The 18,255-nt window shown below is 54.2% G+C and overlaps 1 protein-coding gene and 1 non-coding gene across 5 annotated transcripts in view; both read right to left on the minus strand.

Annotated features, from left to right (window-relative positions):
• Positions 1–167: 167 nt before the first annotated feature.
• TCF7 (transcription factor 7) overlaps positions 168–18,255 on the minus strand; it is a 31,122-nt gene continuing 13,034 nt past the window's right edge. Inside the window, exons 3-10 of one of the 4 annotated variants that reach the window (XM_006923134.3) lie at positions 8,463–8,571; positions 7,547–7,634; positions 5,988–6,080; positions 4,614–4,733; positions 4,000–4,162; positions 3,784–3,891; positions 3,178–3,226; positions 291–636 (exon numbers count right to left, since the gene is read on the minus strand). In XM_006923134.3, coding sequence (XP_006923196.1) covers positions 557–636; positions 3,178–3,226; positions 3,784–3,891; positions 4,000–4,162; positions 4,614–4,733; positions 5,988–6,080; positions 7,547–7,634; positions 8,463–8,571 — 810 coding nt within the window. In that variant the 3' untranslated portion in view covers positions 291–556. Of the gene's footprint in view, positions 660–3,177; positions 3,227–3,783; positions 3,892–3,999; positions 4,163–4,613; positions 4,734–5,987; positions 6,081–7,546; positions 7,635–8,462; positions 8,572–18,255 lie in introns of all 4 variants that reach the window. The other 3 variants (XM_025040695.1, XM_006923132.2, XM_025040696.1) reach the window with 3 other exon arrangements.
• Positions 12,060–12,178, minus strand: LOC112471946. The gene has a single exon (XR_003043485.1). It is a non-coding gene; the product is annotated as a 5S ribosomal RNA (ribosomal RNA).

Below are 18,255 nucleotides of genomic sequence, written 5' to 3' on the forward strand. Positions count from 1 at the left end.
GCAGGTGGGCCAGTCAAGCCCATCTATGACCTACAGCAGAAAAGCAAGGGAGGCAGAAGCATCTGGCTAGCAAAACAGATGGTAAAAAGAATAGATGCAGGCTGCCATAGGCACAGGGATGCCCTTAATCAGATGACAACACAGATCTGATGTACCACTTGGAGTAGTTTGAGTTGATGGCCCCAGACTCAGGCAGAAGTTGTGCAGCCTCTGAAATCTCCAGAGCCTGGACCATGAGAGGGAGTTAATAGGGCCCCTGGCCGGTTTCCACGTGGTTTGGGGCTCTGTCGCTGCTTCTCAGAGGGTGGGCCCCTGGAGGCCAGGTGTCCTGTGCATGCTAGGCTGCCTGCCTCCGAGATTCCTGTTGCTGTACCTGTGTATTCTGCAGGGCACTGCGGGGGGCCAGTGGGGGCCCAGGGGGCTGGGGGGCTGAGAGCAGCCGAGAGACCTGGTGATGTACGCCTGGGTTCTGCAGGGCTAGCAAGCAGTGCTGTGGGAAGGCGAGGCAGCAGGAGGTATGAGGGTGAGTCCTGGGGGGCTGGGGACCCAGGGCAGCCTAGAGCACTGTCATCGGAAGGAACGGGGCTGGGGCAGCGGCCTTCTCCGGGTAAGTACCGAATGCATTTCTTTTTCCTCCTAGGAATAGTGAAGAGAGTTATCTGTAAACAGAGGGTGAATTCATAGTCATACACCACAACCAAAAAATGCTGTTCTTGCACAGGCCTACCCTACTTCTTGTCCCCTCCCCAAGGCTTGGGTGATGGGCCTATGTCTTCAGACCTGAGTGGGCACTGCAACTTCTGGGCCTGGCCCAGATCTGGGAAAGGTGCAGTTCCCAGCACAGCCACAGGGTGGCACAGGGACCTTTTGTAGCTAGGCCTGTGGGCTACTTCCTATTTTCCAGGGGGAGCCACCTCCTAGTCTAGGCCTCTCTCTGCTTCACGTGTTTGTGGAGCTCATACCTGCATTTGGGCAAGGGGTTGCAGTGCTTGTGGTATCTTTAGGTTAAGGGCAGAGAAGGGAAAGAAGAAATGGACAGTGATTCTTAACCATTCTTACCATTTTAAGAGTTCTGGACCAGTTTGTCTGAGTAGCATGGAACAGATGGAATTAGGGCTTCCTCTGAGGACAGGGTTGCCTTCTATCATATATACATACATACACATGTTCCCCCAAATTCCTCTTTGCCCTCAGACAGGGAGTATGGAGGACACTCTGAGGGGCTGGGAAGTATTCCTTAAATCAGTGAACTGCCTAGAGTAGCCTCAGCCTGAACCTAAACTAGGCAACTTATAGCCACTTGGTACACTTTTTCACATACATAAGCATTTTTCTGTTGGTGAATCACACAGGTTTAATGTTTCAGGGCCTGAATATAGCATTATTCCTCTTTCCTACCTCTCCAGCCCTCTCGTCTCAGGTGCAAGGTGAAGCACGTGGCCTCTTGACATTGAGGTTATTCAGGGTATTCTCTACTGTAGTCACTTTGTTTTTCTTAGATTTAAGGGCTCAGGCAGGGACCCCAACTTTGGTTGGTGTTGGTGGGCCATGGAGTTGGTGGGCCATGAAGACTTTCAGCCCGGGAGCAGGGGCTTGGGCCATCTGAACAGTGTGAGATTTGTCTGCTAAGGACCGGCTAGGCCTGGTTAGCACCAGACCATCATTACCAGAGGACCCTAGGCACAAGAACTACCTTCTTGAGTCTGCCTTTTCTTCCCTTCTAAACATTGTTTCTCACCCTCCACCTAGATCCCAGTGATCTTCCCCACAAGCTATGTTCAGTGTTTGCTCGCATTCTTAGGAGGCATGGGCTCTCCAATCTGCAGGTATGCTACAGGGCGGGGGTGGGGGCAAGGAGGGCCGCAGGCCCAGCAGAACATGTTGCAGAGTGAGGGAAGCAGCTTGAAGCAAAGGGAGGATGGTGGTGGGGACAAACCCACCTGCACGGACCACACCAATCCGTCTGCTGGTTGAGGCCAAAGCGAGCACGGCATTTCTTAGGCGAGCCAGGGTCTGCTCACAGCCATGCCAGAGGGGCAGAGCAGGACAGAGGGCGAGCAGGCAGCAGGGCAGAGCAGGGCCCAGAAAGAAGAGGTAACATTAGTGTTAGCCAGTCACAGATATTCCATAGACCCCACAGGCAGAGGGCCTCTCCATGGCACAGCCCCAGTGGGAGCCCTAGGGCCTAGAGCCAGGGCATCAGGAAAGGTGGGCACCCAGCTGGGCAATAGAGGTAGTGGGAAGAATGGCGGGGGTGAGAATGGAGGGGACCCTATCAAGCTGGCTCCTTTCTGTGACTTGTGGGGCCCTTGGCACCATGGGAGCTGCAAGAGAAGAACCCACGGAGGCCCCTGGGCATCCAGCTTCTGCTGTCTTAGGGCTGCCTGTCCCCTCCCCAATTCCCTGCCATTTTATCCAGGATTTTTAAAAACATTTTTGCCAATGCCAGTATGCCTGACCCATGTCCTCTCATGTTGTATGTAGCCCAAGCCTATTCTGCACACTTTTCCAGATGGAACGGAAAGCTCTTTCTCCAACCTCAGAAAAAAGGCTGAAGACTCTGCCCTGCTCCAGTCCTAGCCTCCAGTTTCCCTGTGTGGGGTTAGCACAGTTGAGAAAGTCATTCATGAATGTGGATCAGAGTTGGAGCAGGAATTCACCTACAGGAAGGAGACTTGCAGCAGGGTGTGGGCTCCCTGGGTCTTCTACACAGAACACTTTGCACTGCCATGAAAAATGGGTAGGGGGTGACAGAAACAGCTGGGTGCCAGCCAGCAGGCAGTGTAACTGCTGGGCCTAGACGTAGGACTGGCTCAGCCTCAGCCCAGACAGCCTGCTGTCTTCCCTCAGAACTAAGCAGGATGCAGTGTTTGGGTTTAGCTTTGGATCATACACTCAGTTCCTAAGTTTCTCTGACAGGCTAGCTATGAGCAAGGCTAGCAAAGGCGGTGGGGGTGTGGTAGGTCTGCACACCACTCCTATGTCAATTGGCTTCTGTTGGTCTTCCTGGGAGTTAATATAGCTCCCAAGGGGGATTTGACTTGTGAGGTGCATAGAGGGCCCAGGCCCTGAAGGTTCACAGCTGCATACCCTGCCTTCCCTTTGGGCCAGAGCAGTGCTGTTTGTGAAATGGGGGTTTGGAAAGGAGTCTCCACTACTGCTGAGGGAAGGTCTCACCTGCATTAGATTCTTGGTGCTTTTCCCTGGACCGCCTCTTCTTCTTCCCCTGCAGTGAACAAAGAAGGGGTGGAGGGTGTGCTTGTAGCCCCAGTGAGTGAGTGGCTGGGACCCCTGAAGCCTGCTGCCTAACCTGGCTGCTGCTAGGATTCCAGGCACACAGTTGCCCCCTACTTGGGGGTCCTGGTATGGCGTTTTTATCTTTTACTGAAATTTTTAAAAATTATTTTCCAATTAGAGTTGACATACCATATTGGTCCTCGGGTTTGCTTGTATTTTTGCTAGGTAATCGTGAGGCATTTAGGGGCTCTTCCTCTCTTTTTCATGCTGGTCTCCAGTTTGAATGTGGCCCGATCAAATACTGGGCAACAGCCCTGTGTAGGACTGTGTCCTGGGTGAAAACAGGATGTGGGCCTGCCTTTAGGGGCAGCTCCCTTGCTTGGCCCTCTTCTAAGCCACTGAGGGCCTTGGACCTTCCACCCACCACTTTCTGTCCTCATCTGTACCTTCAGGAAAGTAGTTACGCTTTCCCTGCTGAGACTGTGGCCTGGGGCATGGCATCTTGAACCCCTAGCCCGTCCCTACTGTGTGGTGTTGGCCACTCACGTAGTTGTCCCGCGCCGACCAGCCTGGGTACAGCTGCATGTGCAGCTGCCTCTCCTTGCGGGCCAGCTCATAATACTTCGCTTGCTCTTCTCGGGACAGCGCGTGCCACTGCAAATGGGACAGAGGGGCAGATGGGTGTGTCGGGGTCAGCAGGCTGCACCAGGGTGAAGGTAGTCAAGCTACCCCTGCCAGCCCCCCTGCCCGTGGTGGCCTCACCCTGCGGCCCAGAATCTGGTTGATGGCAGCACTCTCCTTGAGTGTACACTCTGCAATGACCTTGGCTCTCATCTCCTTCATGTACAGCATAAAGGCGTTGAGTGGCTTCTTGATGGTTGGCTTCTTGGCCTCTTTCTCTGCCTTGGATTCTGCCTGTGTCTTCCTGAGGGGCACATGTCCAGATCACTTGGGAGCACTCACTGCCCACCTACTGCTACCACTCTCCTCTAGTGTGTGTCCAGTGTTTATGTGCGAGTGTCTGGAGACTTGGGTTTTGTAACTGGAATCTCTCTTTTAGCTGTTCCAAAATGGGTGAGCAGAGTTAATTATTCCCTACAGGAATACTGTAGCTAAGAAAAGCATGTGTAAGGACTTCTCAGCCCCTCCTATTTTGGCTCAAACTAAATCCTTGTTCTCTACTCTCCACTCACTCCCTCCTGTTTCTGGGGATCAAAAAATAGTGGTCATTGGCAAGAGGGGTTTGACCAGAGGCCATCTGTAGAGCTTCAGGCAGCAGGCCTTGGGCCTGGTGGAAGGAATGTGTATCTTGGCTGACACAAATTGATGGGAGCCTATCCCTCTCCCTCCTCCCCACTGTGTGCCTTTTCACTCACAGGCTGCGATCATAGGGCTGCAGCTCCTGCTTCCCTGAGGGGGGCACAATGGCCGGGTGGGGGATGGCTGCAGGGTGACCAGGTACGCCAGAACCTAGCATCAGGGATGGGTGGGTGAACCTAGAGGTAGGAGGAGAGTTAACAGTGAGCCAAGTGTTGTATAGGCCAGCCCTTTGGACACACGGAGGCCCTGCACAGTACACAAGGACAGGTAAACAGACACCTCACCCCACTGGCCTGCATACGAGTACAGAGGTACACACAAATAACTGCTACCAACACATTATACACAGTACAAAAATCTACATATCATTCAGATAGTTATGAAGTCCTGAATAGCTTTTGAATCTGCCCTCTAGTCACCTCCTGCCTTCACCAGCTCATCCTCACGAGCCTGTGACCACCCTGCAGGCTTCCTTACTCTCCTGCTTGACTCCTCCAGGACACACTCCACACAACAGCCAGTAACCTTTTAAAAACACATGAGTGTTCCTTGCTGCTCCTGATATTCCCCCACTGCCCACAGCTCTGCATGACTGTCCCTTACTGACATTTCTAGCCCCATCTTTTCCCGTTTCCCATCACTTTCCACTTCAAGCCGTCCCCAACTACTGCTGTCCCCTTCACTCAGGAGACGTTACCTTTTTCATGAAGCTTTCCCTGGCCCATCAGATCTGGCTAGGGTTTCCTTGGGCCTTCCCCATTGCCCATATAGCCCCTTCAAATGCTGGTGATGTGTCTGTACCTCCTACAGGTATGAGGATATTGGGCTGTGAGCTCCACAGGGCTGTTAATGTCTGTTGAATTCCTTGTTCCATACCTAATGTGGTTCTGTCACTGAGGGGGTGAGCTAAGTGAAGGGACACACATATACATACACACCTCCCACTTTACTTTCTTGCTGTTCTATGGATACCACTCTGCCCCTTGCTGCTTACACAGGTGTGGGGCCCCCGAGCAGGCAGCCCCTAAGGGCTGGAGGTTGGAGACACATGTAAAAGGCGCTGCCTCAGCTTGGGTGGAGCTCAGGGAGTGCCCAGGAGAGTCGTCCTAACCGGCTTTTCCCTCAGCAGAACAGGTGAGTGCATACACACCTGCACACGGACTTACGCATGCTCAGAGGCAAGAGCACAAGCACACGTGTGCATACGCTGTCCCTGGCTGCTCTGTGCTGAGTGTGGCCTGGGCTTAGACCTTTTACGTTCTCACTGTCTTTATCTTCAAGCACAGGGCAGCAAGGGGCTGCAGAATGACAGACGGACGGATGGACAAACAACTAGCACAGGGCAAGCACTGGCCTGGGCATGGCCCTGTGTGGGCACTGAAGCCTGGGCAACAGGAAGCAGGAGCCTGGCTGCAGGGTAGGGGACTCACCTGGGGTAGGGGGCGCCAGGGGCTGCGGTGGGGGCAGGGAAGTGCTGTCTATATCCGCAGGAAGGGGACAGGGGGTAGAGAGGAGGGCTGGGCCTGTGGTTGGGAGAGACAGCTGTTAGCAGTCTGGCTACTGGCCAGATGTGGGGAAGGACTTGTCCAACATGCGTAGAGAGTAAGGCAAATTAAATCGGCGTCTGCTTGCACCATTCCTCTGTATGTTTTAAGTTTCTGCCACCAGAGGGCAACCTATGCTGCACCTATTTCCCTCCACAGGCTTGTACTGGTGCTTAAAGAGTAGAAATGGAAGCATTCTCCCAGGCCCCTAGCAGGCCCTAAAGTCCCCTCCAGCCTTGCCTCCTGAAATATACCTCGCTGTCGGTACAGGCTTGATACCTGCCACATAGGGCCTTTGCAATCACTGTTGACACTCTTGGGATTGTTCTGCCCTACTTTGCCTGCTTCAACTCCTGGTCGTCCTTCAGGGCTTGCTTGGCTAAATGACCCTTTCTCCTCAAAGCCCTTGAGATCTCAAGTGGATAAGGTGCCCCTCTGGGCTCCTGCAGCCCCAATCAAAGCACTGCTAACAGTGCTCTGTCATTGGCTGGCCTCTTGCCTGGGTTGCCCACTGGGCCAACTGAGTTCTGTAAGGGTGGGGACCTGAGGATCAGCCAGCTTTAATAGTGTTTCTCTCATACCCTGATCCCTGCCTGGCACATGTAAATCCTGGGGGTACACATAGGGATAATCTTGGTTTGTGTTCAGAGTGGAGCTTTGTCCAAGGAGAATTTAGAAATGGAGGGATGAACTGAACATGGATAAAAGGTAAGTGGAAAGGGGCAGGTGGGCCCTAGCATGGGTCTCTGGCCTGCCCCGTCTTCCTGGAAAGCCAAGCTTTGATGCTGCTGAGTGACTGCCCCGGCCAGAGGAGCTAGAGGCCTGCCTAGGTCATACTGCGATTGCTGAGCAAAGTGCTAAGTAGGTTGCCAAGGCCCAATTCCAGCAAAAGACAGGCCCTTTGGTTCAGTTGAGCATACTGACTTGCATAGAAGCCGCTTGAGGTCCGGGCTGGCTTTTCCTGGCCCAGCCTTAGTACACTTTCCAAGCAGATGGACCAGGGGCTTGGGCTCCACAGGGCAAGGAGAGATCCTGCCCCTCAAGCAGCTCTGCCAAGGAGGGGCCAGCCAGCAGTAGGCACTGAGGCTAGCGAGAAGTATTCCCTTGCCCACCAGGCAGCTGAGACACAACAGCCTTTTATGGCCATTCATGCTTTACCTCCATGCTCAGGCCTATCTTCATATACTCATGGCTCTGAGCAGCCCAAGGTTCTCTTAGACATTGAGGGCAGAGTGTGTCAGGGCTAGGACCAGGAGCCTAGTCTCCTGTCTTCCCAAAGGGAGTATGTCAGGATACTTGAGGGATGGAGCGAGCTGCTGACCTGCCCTGATACCTATACAGAGCTGGCAGCAAGATGCTCAGCATAGAATGGTGGAGGAAAATGGAAGGGCAGGTATAGGTTAAACCAGCACAAGGTGCCCCTTTCCCACTGGGCCCACACTCACCAGCTCACAGTGTGGGGGAGCTGTCCCATGCTGCCTGAGGTCAGAGAGTAGAAGCCAGAGAGGTCAGGGGTCTGCAGAGGCCTGTGAACTGCAGCAGAGAGGTGCAGAATAAGTGAACTAGCCTGACCCAGAGGCCACGGTAGCTAGTCGCTGCATCTTAGAGCCTCCTATGGGGGCCTCCAAGGTCCCACCCCCCTGTGCTAGAGGACCAGACATACTGCTTTGTTCAGGGCTATCCCAGTGTGATAACAGTGCCCTATTTACAGGCTAGAGAACCAAGGGCAGAGTGGTTGGATGACTAAGGACACTGGCTGGCCAGTGGCAGAGTTGGAGTCATTCAGGAATGGGAAGCCAGGCCTCCCCCCAACTTGGTCCACTGCTAGTCTGCAACTGGGGCCCGATCTTTGGGCAGGAGGCAGGCCCCCTAGTCTGGGGGAACCTGGCCTGTGGAGCCAGTATTCTGGCCCCCCCCTCGCCCCCCCGCTTTTGAGTCAGCAGGTTTCCCACAGTTGACAAAGGCTTATTTCAGAATGACTTTGCCTGAGGCTGAGGTGAATCAGCCATCAGAACCACCACTTTCCATTTTCTCACTGGGGGAGGGAAAGGCCATAAGTTTTATAGCTATCAGCTTTACACAGATTCTGGCTCCCATACTGGCTTTGGAAGGTCACTTAGAATTTAGGTTCCTACCTCAACATGAAGCCTTCAAAATTTGACCTGGCACTAATGCCCCCAGCCCTCTGGTCCCCTCAGGCCCCCCAGTCCATCTTTCTGGCACTTTTTTTTGGCAGGGGGCTGATTTTGCAGTTCCAGGTTCTCCAGCTATAAAAAGGGCCCAGCCACCAGGTCTCAGAAGCCAGGGATTTGGCCCCTAGGCTCTGGTCTCATTGGGCCCCACCCCGTCCCAGGTCTGTACCTTGTTTCTGGTTCATGTCAGCCGGTGCGGGTGTGGGGTGTGGGCTGCTGAAATGTTCATAGAGAGGAGAGAGTTGCGGGACGCCATGGGTGGGCTGACTGGCCTTGTTCTGAAAAACAAGGAGGGTGGGTGAATGTGGGGAGACCTGAGGGAGGAAGGCACAGGGCTTGGGGCATCCATTTGGCAGATCCCTACATAGCTAAGTGGGCAGCCCTACTGTCAAAAGAAAATGGGGTAGTCAAAACCATAGGTCTCACAGGAGGGGGCACCACTCAAGCCATCCTGTGTCCAGTGGTCCAACTCTCCTGCCCCTCGCAGCTTTGCCCAAGCAGTTCCATCTCGTAGACAGCCTCTCAAGTATTTCTGTGCACTCAATTCCAGAAGCACATCACCCCCATCCAGGAAGTTCTTCCTGCTTCCTAGTCGTAGCAATTCCAATTTGAGACCCTATGACTGTCAGCCTCTAGCCCCAGACATCAGGACATGGTCTAAGGACCTGTCTTACCCCAGAACAGCCTGGAGCTTCCTTTTCTCCAGTCTCCAGACTTGAGGTCCTGGGTCTGACCCCCTATCCTACCTCAGGCTTAACAGGATTTGTTGACACAAGGAGAGCCCCCCTCAGCCTTCTAACTGAGGAAGGTAAAGCCAGGTGGGGCCAACCTGCCCGGCCCCCACACTTCCTGTTTCCTCGGCACCACAGGACTCTTACTTTTCACACTAGTCACATGGATCTGTCATGAGATGACTCAGTCAGGCTGAGAAGGGGGCTCCCCATGCCACCCAGCCACAGGGAGTTGCTGCTCAGGGCCAAGGCTCAGCTCTGCATATCCTCAGGGCACACCTGCACAGACCAGGGCCCATAGAACTGAGGCTCAGCTTCCACTCAGAAAAGTCCATCTGTGGGGATGCTGCTGGCTGGGAGCAGAGATGAGTGACTTCTGACCCATGGCACAGAAGAAATGGGACATCTTTGGGGCAAGATAGTAACAACAGCTTGTGGCCTGGGCTCCTTTCCACCTATAGGTGAAATTTCCCACTGGGTGAATTTAGCCAGACCCCGTAACATCTCTAGGCTTCAGTTTCCTCTCGTGTAATGGCTACGGTTCACGATCCCTTATCACCAGGTTTGGGGAGCTCATGGTTAGAGGTCTGGCCCAGGTCCCTTGGCACTGGCTATTGGGGGTCCAGTGCTACAGAGAAGGCTGGGTATGAGCCTTAATGTAGCCAAGGTGTGAGGCTCCCAGGTGGGCACAGGCTCCAATACCTCCCAGCAATAGTCCTGGCCGCCATCTTTTCCACCTTGTCTTCAGGGGAGCTTGAGGCTGGACCCAAAACTGCACCCTTCCCCTCAGGGCTTGGAGGGAGTGCTGACATTGCCGCCTGTCAGTCTCCTCATCCATCTGCCCACAAGGCGCAACCTTACATACTAAAGATAATCAATCAGCCTTCCTTTTGTCCTTGGGTAGATAGTGGTGGCTCCTTTGCAGCTGGCATCAGTTGCACCACAGACCTCCTGAGCCCCTCTCCTGGCCTCCTGGGGCAAGGCAGAAGAGCTTCCCTCTGCCAGTCCAGGGAGAGCTCTCCACTGTGAACTTGAGGAGGACTGGGCCAACCATGTGTAGATCCTAGTTCCAACATATGTCGTCTTCATGACTTAAAATATCTGATCATCCATGACTTAAAATATCTGATCATTCATTTCTTTGTCAAAGAAATGGGTTGTGAGGACAAAGCCAGACAACAGCAAAGAGCTCAATTACTCAGGTGTCAGGTAATGAAGAAGGGACATGTAAGAAGCCCCTTATACACCCTAACGAGCCTTCACAGACATGGGGGAATACTGCTCACAGCACTTCCCTGGCCCTCTGGTGCCAGGCCTCACACTGTCCAGACACTTTGGCCTGATTATGCCAAAAGGGGGTTGCCTGGAGATGACAGGCATGCCTGGTAGGCCACTGACAGCATCAGCTGGGGACGCTGATGACGGCTGTCACCAGCGTCCATGCTGTCACCAGGCCTTGGGTTCTGTGACTTTCCTGTTACCATTCCAAGGCCAGGCTTCCTGAGCAAGCTGGACAGACTCATGTCACTCTCAGGCTTTTATTCTCAGACACAATTGTGACAGGTTGGGAGTGTGTGGGGGATGGAAGGTGGAATGTAGGATCCTCAGGCCTGCAGGTGGCTGGCCAGAGAGAAGAGTGGGCCAAGTTATAGCTGTGGGGTATGTGGGCTCATGTGAAATGCTTTGTATACTAGGTACCTGCCACGTGCCAGGCCCTGTGCCGAGTACTTTACAAGCCCAGTCTCATTCCCACCAGGGTGCCAACAGGCTGCCATTTCTCTCATCTGTAAATCCTCCCCCAGCTACCACCTCATGTCTCACTCCCTTTATTACAAACCTCAGCAAAGCTGTCCCCACTTACTGCCTCCACTTCTCAGCTCTCATCCTCCCTTCAACCTAATAGGCATCTTTTGCCCTATCACTTCACCAGATGACTCTTGTCAAAGATCCAATGACTTATATACTGCTGAACAAAATGGTTGTTGTTAATCTTCATTCATTTTACCTGACACCTAAGCGGCATTAGACACAACTGATTTCTCCCTCCTCCTCAGTTTCTTCATTTGGCTTCCGGAATGTCACAGTCCCTTGATTTTCCTCCAACCTAACAGGCTACTCCCTCTCAGCCTCATTTCTGTTTCCTCATCCTCTTCCTGACCCGAAGTTGGCCCTTGGCTCTCTACCCTTCTTCCCAGGGTGCACTCATCCAGGCCCATGGCTTTAAGCATCTTCATTGAATGACTCCACATTTATATCTCCAGCCCTCACTTCTCCTAAGGACTCTGCTCTCCCAATGCTTACTCAGAAACTCTACTCAGAGGTCTAAAATGCTACCCGAACTCAGCATGTCCAAAGCAGAACCTCTGACTTCCTGCCCCAAACGCTCCTCTCCCTCTTCCTCAGTTCATGGCAACTCCAGCCTTTCAAGTGGCTCAGACCAAATACCTTGGAGTCATCCTTGACTTTTCTTTTTCTCTTACGCCCCACATCCAATTGTCAGCAAATCCTCATGGCTCTACTTTGAAAATACATCTAGAATCCAACCATTTCCTCCTTCCTCCCCGTCCCTCAACTAGTCTAAGCCCGTCATGTCACTCCTCTGCCTACAGCTTCCAACAACAGCCTTACCTGGGCCTTCGAGCTCTCTCCACAACCAGGCCCCATTCCTCTCACCCCATTACCTTGCCTTCTCCTTGCTTACTACGCCCAGGACTTCCCATGGGTGTTTCAGCCTCCGGCCTCCTTCTCCAGTTACTCCAATGATAATTTTGAGTGTGTCATAATGTACATTGGGTTGGGAAGGCTAGTTCTAGGCTCCCTGACTCTTTGATTGACCTTTTCACTATAGGGTCCTGGGCCGATTTGCCCCCTTGTAAAATGAGGATGGGAACATTGGCCACGACTACCGCACTAGCCACAGATGCAAAAATCTTGCTATATTCCACAATTTGGGAGAACAGGAGCCGAGGGCCTATGAAGGTGAGAAGCTTCCTGGAAACCTCTAGGGCCCTTTCATCCTTTTTTTTTTTTTTTTACGCCTACAGCACCTGGTCTTCCTAGGTGGTCTCCCATCCAAGTACTAACCAGGCCCGACCCTGCTTGGCTTCCAAGATCAGACGAGATTGGGCATATTCAGGGTGGCATGGCCGTAGACTAGGGCCCTTTTATCCTGGTAAGTTCCCAAGACAGTGACAGTCAGGGAGACTGAGCCTCAGGGCCCACTCCCAGGACCCTGGTGGTAGGCATTCCACCACTTACCACCTGAGAGCACAAATACCTGGAGCCCCAGCCCAATAGGTGAATGAACACCCTCTACAGGTCCCTCCAGACCAGGGGACTTTCAAGTCTAAGCTCCTGCTTCAGGAAAGGCCCTGCCATCCAGCTCTGGCTCTTTGGCTCTCAGGGCTAAAAGGCTGGCTGCTAGGGTGACAGCTCTGACCCTGGGAAGTCTTAGGGGCAGAGTCTGGGGTCCAACATGCCAGCTCCAGAGTCCTGCTCTGCCCACAGTGAGGTAGCAGAGTGTTGGCTCAGCAAACCACCCTCCCTGAGGAGGGCTAGCTTTGGCCAGGAAGACCTGAGGGAGGACTAGAGCTGACCTTTCTTGGCCAGGCTGGTCAAGACCCAGGTTATAGCGCAACTCAGGTTAGGCCTAGGAAACGGCAGAATCCAGCTCAGCCTATAGCCTCCGGCCTGGTAGGTATGTGACAGGGGCAGTGGGGAGGGCCAGGGGGCGTTGCCTGGTGGACAAAGAACTCATCCTGTCTACCAGTCTTCCCTGGGAACTGGAGAAAAGCCTTATTAAATAGGAGTCCACAGCCAAACCAAAGGAGAGGTACCAGGTGGGCAGGGGTGGGACAGAGAGCCTGCTGGCAGTTGGAGGCCCTGAGGTGGCCAGGGCTCCAGGGTAGGGCACTGAAGGCCTGACTAGTCCTTCCCACGTTCATGCAGGCTGCCCTTCAGCCTTAGTCCTCAGCCCCCTCCAGGCCTAGTGGTGGCAGCCAGGAAGAACCGTCTGGCCCAGGGCCCAGCGCCCCACGCTCCCTTCAGCCAGTGGAACGTCCCGCTTCACAGCCTCAGCACAAGGCCATCCCAGAGGCAGGCTGCCCAGACAATGGGGTGGGGTGGCCCGAGGCTTGGTGTGTGCATGGGGAGCCCAGGGACAGGAGCTCCCCTCCTCTCCTCCCCCTGATGGTGACTGCCCAGCCTCCAAGGGAAGAAGGCCTGCGAGGGAAGAAGGCCTGCGTCAACTGTCCCCGCCAGGCCCTGAGCATCTTGATGGCACAACCTCATCTTTCTTACCTCTGAGGGCCAAGTGTCAAGCACAGAGCTGGACACTCAGTAAATGCCCACAGAATGGTGGAACATACAAACGAATGAAAGACTCAACAGCAGTCCACACTTCTTGATCAGGGCACTCCAGGACCCCTGTTCATTTCCTGCAGACTCCTCCCCCATGCCCCCTGACTGTGGCACTCCAGGATGGGTCCAGGATTGAGACCCTTGGGCTAGGAGGCTATGTCTGCTCCCATCCCAGCAGAGGCAGTCCGTGCTGCTGCTGCATTGCTCTTACTGCTCTTCCCCAAGCTGACTCAAAATCTATCGTCTCAGAAGTGGTCCCTGTCCTTTTGGGATATTTTCGTTAGCCCATGGCTGGAAATTCCTCATGCTGGTGCCCCAGCATGCCCTCTTCTTGTTGAGCAGGCTGCAGCCAGGAAGGGGCCCAAGGGCAGGGCTGGGCAGGCGGAGGTGGAAATGAGGGACTCCTGAGGTAGGTCTCCTCTGCTCTGAAGTTGAGCCTGGGCCTGGCTGGGCTGCCCCCGCCTCCCCTCCTCACCCACCCCCCCCACTTCCTGCAGGCTCAGGTGAAAAATAAACACAGTCGGCATTTTCCCTGCAGACCGCAGCGTCTCTGCTTGCAGGCTGTGTGCACCCTGAGAGCCCTTGCTACCACCAGCAGAGAAACTCCCCGCCTCTGACGGTTGACTCTGAAAACCCCCAAACGCTTGAGCCCCACAACACTTTCCCAGCGAAGAAAGTTGCCGCTTCCTCTGGCCTCAAGCCTGGGGTTGAAGCTGCAGAAACCTGGGCCTCTGACCAGGCCCTCCCAAGAAGGCTTCCCTGTGGCAGGGGACTGTGCCAGAAGAAGCACCCACCCTCTTCTCTCCTCCCCAGGATTCTGTTGATCGCTATTGGCAGACATATTCAATCAGGACTTGTTTACAGAGCCCCTGCTATGAACACGGCAAAAAATGTTTCAGGCTAAGAAAATAGCATCTGCTAATGGTAGCCGAGTGTTTGCCATGTGTTTGCTAGGCATAGTTCTGAGGACCTTAAAGTTTAACTCATATACTCCTAAAACAAACCTATGAGTACAATTATTATTCTCATTTGATAGATGAGGAAAGTAAGGCACAGAGAGGTCATAAAGCTTGCCCAAGGTCACACAGCTAGTAAGTGGCAAAGCTGGGATCCCACCACTGTACTACTGCAAAGGCCCTATGGTTATGATGAACAAACAACGGGGAAAAGGGGAGGGAGTCCCCGGTCTTAACCCAGTCTCTCCCTTCTCCAGCTTGGCTGGTCAGAGTTACCAGAACCAGTGCTTCCCTGACCCTAAAAATGCTCCAGCAGGTTCTGGGACCCCTGGGATTGGGGTCCTGGCCACACCCCCTGCCTGCCTGCCTGCCTGCCAGGGCTGCTGACACAGGGAGCCTGCCTGCTGGTGACCACATCTCCCCAGCTCACCATCACCTAACCACGCCCCAGCCACGCCCAGCTTCGCAGCTTGCTCTTGTCCTGCCCTGGTGCCCGGCTCTCTTTTCAGCGCCTTTACCCACCCCTTCCTCACAACTTTCCATACTTCCTCCTGTCCTTCGCAGGCTGGCTTCTCATTCTGACCTCAGTCTAAGGGTCATTTCCTTGGAAAGTACAGTGACCTGGATGGGGTCCCACCAGCCCAGCAGGCAGAGATGCCCACTTTGTGCAGAGGTCAGCCTGGGGATCCTGGAGGGCAGAAGCAGATTGTTAGTCATCTCTGCCTGTCCAGGCTCTGTCCTCAGCACATTCTTGTTGAATGAAGGCCTCTAGAATCCCTGGTGCCCCGACCACCTCTGCATGCCTCACCCGCTCATCTGCCATGGAGCTGACTTTAGCCTATCGGCTGTTGGCTCCTGGGGTGTTTTTCTCAATGCCTGCTCTGCAGCTAGGGAGAGGTCCTTGGGGACAAGCCCACAGGAGTAGCAGGTCCACACCTAGACCCTCACGTACCTTCTGGGGCAGAGGCTGACTAGACAGAAAGGTGGGCTATTGATATAGTTACGGCTCTCTCTGCCAAGCACAAAGGCAAAGCTGAGTATTGTAAACACGTGACAACCAATTCGAGGCAGGCATTACCCTTCCCGTTTACCATGATGGAAGTGAGGTTGAGAAAGCTGCCTACAGTCACACAGCCCTTCCTCAAGTCAGTGCCGGGGGCCCCTTCATGGGCTCTCAGTCTTCAGCAATGTCAAACAGCCACTCTTATCGATCCCCTCCTCCCACTCTGTTCAGGCCCCTGAGGGCGATGCTGTTCCCTCTGCCTGGAGCTCTCGCCTGCTTGGCTTAGCCAATTCCCATCCATCTTTCAGGCCTCATCATAAATGAGACTTCCTCCTGGAAGCCTTTCCTACCCTCCCCGTTTGAGCAGGGGTACCTTGCTAAGGCCCGCCGACCTTAGCATTGACTCAACTTTGCTCTAAGTGTCTCTCACTTGTCTGTCTTCATGCCTTCCATCTGGTGTCTTGAGATTTTACCCTGTACTATTTCTATTACATAAATTAAAGCTGGGCCCCCAAAGTTGGATCTGTAGCAGTGCGGGTGGGTGGAGCCCACCCAGTGTGAGCCAGTTTAGGGAGAATGTGGCAGCACTGGACAAACGCTCTGGCTGGGGCTGGGCATAGGGTCACAGTAGCACACAGGAGGCTGGGAGGAGCTGGGGCCACTGTCTGGAGTCAAGGACATCCTAGCCTGCCTGGCACCTAAGACCCCACACCTCCTTCTACTCTGCTCCTGCCTACAATAATTTGAGAGTCAGAATGACCAGAGTCTAAGCCAGGGCCACCACTAGTTCATATGGTGCCCTTTTGCTAATGAGAAAAAGTACCCCTTCCTCTGGACAGACACCTAGGCCCATGTCAGGACATGTAGCTTGGGGAGCTTAATGCAGGCTGGATTTCAGCTCCTTGGCCCTGCTCCCCTGAGCAACCCCACATAGTGGCCTTGCTCAAAAGGCCATCCCCGCTTCCAGTTCTCACTTCTCTTCCCCACATTGCTGGAGCTAGGCTTGTCAGCTCTGAGCCAGGCTCCATTCAGAGCCTGGTCCTGGGAATCTACTCTACCCCCGATCAGTTCCTCCAGGCTTCTCTCCTAGCTCCCAGACCCATCAGGCAGCCCCACAGCTCCCTCAGACCTCTGTGTCTGGAGTTGGGGTCCACTGTCCAACATCAGTGGTGCTTAAGTGCAAGGAATCTGGCCAGTTGCTGAGTGGGAACCCCTAAGGCCTGGGACCATGAGAATGAACTTCCCAGAGGTAGGCAGGACCCCCAGATCCTCCAAACAGGACTTGCCTGTGTATCGAGCAGGCCTCGATTTGTGAGCTCCTACTGACCCCACCTCTGCATATACACTCCAGGTTGGCTTATGCCCTTTTATCTCCAGCCCCCGCTCTGGGCCCTGCCACCAGGACATGGTGCTCTCCAGAGGACAGCCCTCAAGTTCCCTGCCCACAGCGTGCTGGACACCTTGTGCCAGACGCCCACCGCAGAGCATGGAGCTGTGGCTGGATGGCCAGCTGAGCTGGAGGGCTGGGGGATGGCTGGGCCACACCCTTGTGGACCAGGCAGCTTTGGTCCTATCTGCCAACAGAGCTGTTGCCATGGTTGCACAGAGCCCTGTCAGGTGCGTGTGGCCAGTCCACCAGCTGCCTGGCCTCCACATCAGATAACAGGGGCCCTGCCACGGTAGAGGTGAGGGCTGGAGTCTCTGCATGCAGCCTTGGCAAACCACAGGCCTGCTGTAGACCCAGCCCAGCCCAGCCCCGAGGCACCCTAGGAGCTGGCTGAACCTCACCGAGCTGAGTGGCCTGGCCCACGGCCTCTAGTGGTTTCTATGCATTCGTTTCTGTTTTCCTTCCTCCTCTTTGAGGTGAACGCCCCTCAGGACAGGATGTTTTTAGAGGAAAATATAAGCTTCCGGGAGCTGCTGCAGCTGAGCTGCTAGTTGATGCTACTGACACACTGTCTGGGGACACTGCAGCAGACCTAGGCAGTCACTCAACCAGCCCCTCCGCAGTGCCCAGCCACCCAGGAGGCCACCATGGGCCAAGGCGGGCCCAGACTCAAGCTCAGAGCTTGGTCTGTCTTTGGCAGTAGGGAAATCAAGGCTCTGGGAAAGGAGGCATTTGATGAGCTCACAGATTTTGTTCCCCTGGGAGCAAAGCCATAAGGCTTTCTAGAAAATGCAGGAAGAAAACGGCAGAGGTGCACATTTAAAGATGGCAGCCCCCACCAGAATCCCATCAGTCTTCCCAATCACTTTGTCCCATGTGTGCAGATTCTGCATATGAAGAAAGGGAAGTTCAGAGAGGTTAAACAACTTGCCCAAGGTCTCCCAGCAAATAGTGATGCATCTGGATTTGAATCCAGCCCTTTGGGGTTCTCAGCCAGAGATCTTTACCCCTCAGCGATAGACCTTACTGGCCAGCTGGTAGTGTGTTAACATGGAGACCATACGCTTGAAACTCAGAAGCCAAGTGGTTCCCAGATTCCCTTCTCCCTTACATGGGGGTCTCTGGCTCCCTGGGAACTGGAATCACCGATTTTGCCAACAACACCATGCCAAGAACCTTTTTGTGGAATGAACTGACCGGCAACTTGGCTCTGACCTCCACCTAGCCCTGTGTGAAGGGTGCCTTTATTTACTCTGTCTTTGTAGGAGGTGATTTTGGTTCAGTCCTAAATGACTAAAGGAGACATGAGAGGTCATCCTGTTCCTCCAAGGTCTGGCCTGTGCTCACCCTTGCCTTATGCAAGGAGTAGACGGCCACTGGCAGCTGGGGTGGCTCTCACCAGGGTTCGTAAAGAGAGTAAGTGTGCTATCAAGGAGTGAGGGGGCGGGGAGCCCCAGCAGGGCCCAGAAAAGTGGAGGCTGACGGCCAGCGATGGCTAGGGGGTGGTAGGGAGAAGAGCATTCCTG

The sequence above is a fragment of the Pteropus alecto genome, unplaced genomic scaffold (assembly GCF_000325575.1).
Source record: "Pteropus alecto unplaced genomic scaffold, ASM32557v1 scaffold78, whole genome shotgun sequence".
In the NCBI taxonomy this organism is placed as follows: domain Eukaryota; kingdom Metazoa; phylum Chordata; class Mammalia; order Chiroptera; family Pteropodidae; genus Pteropus; species Pteropus alecto.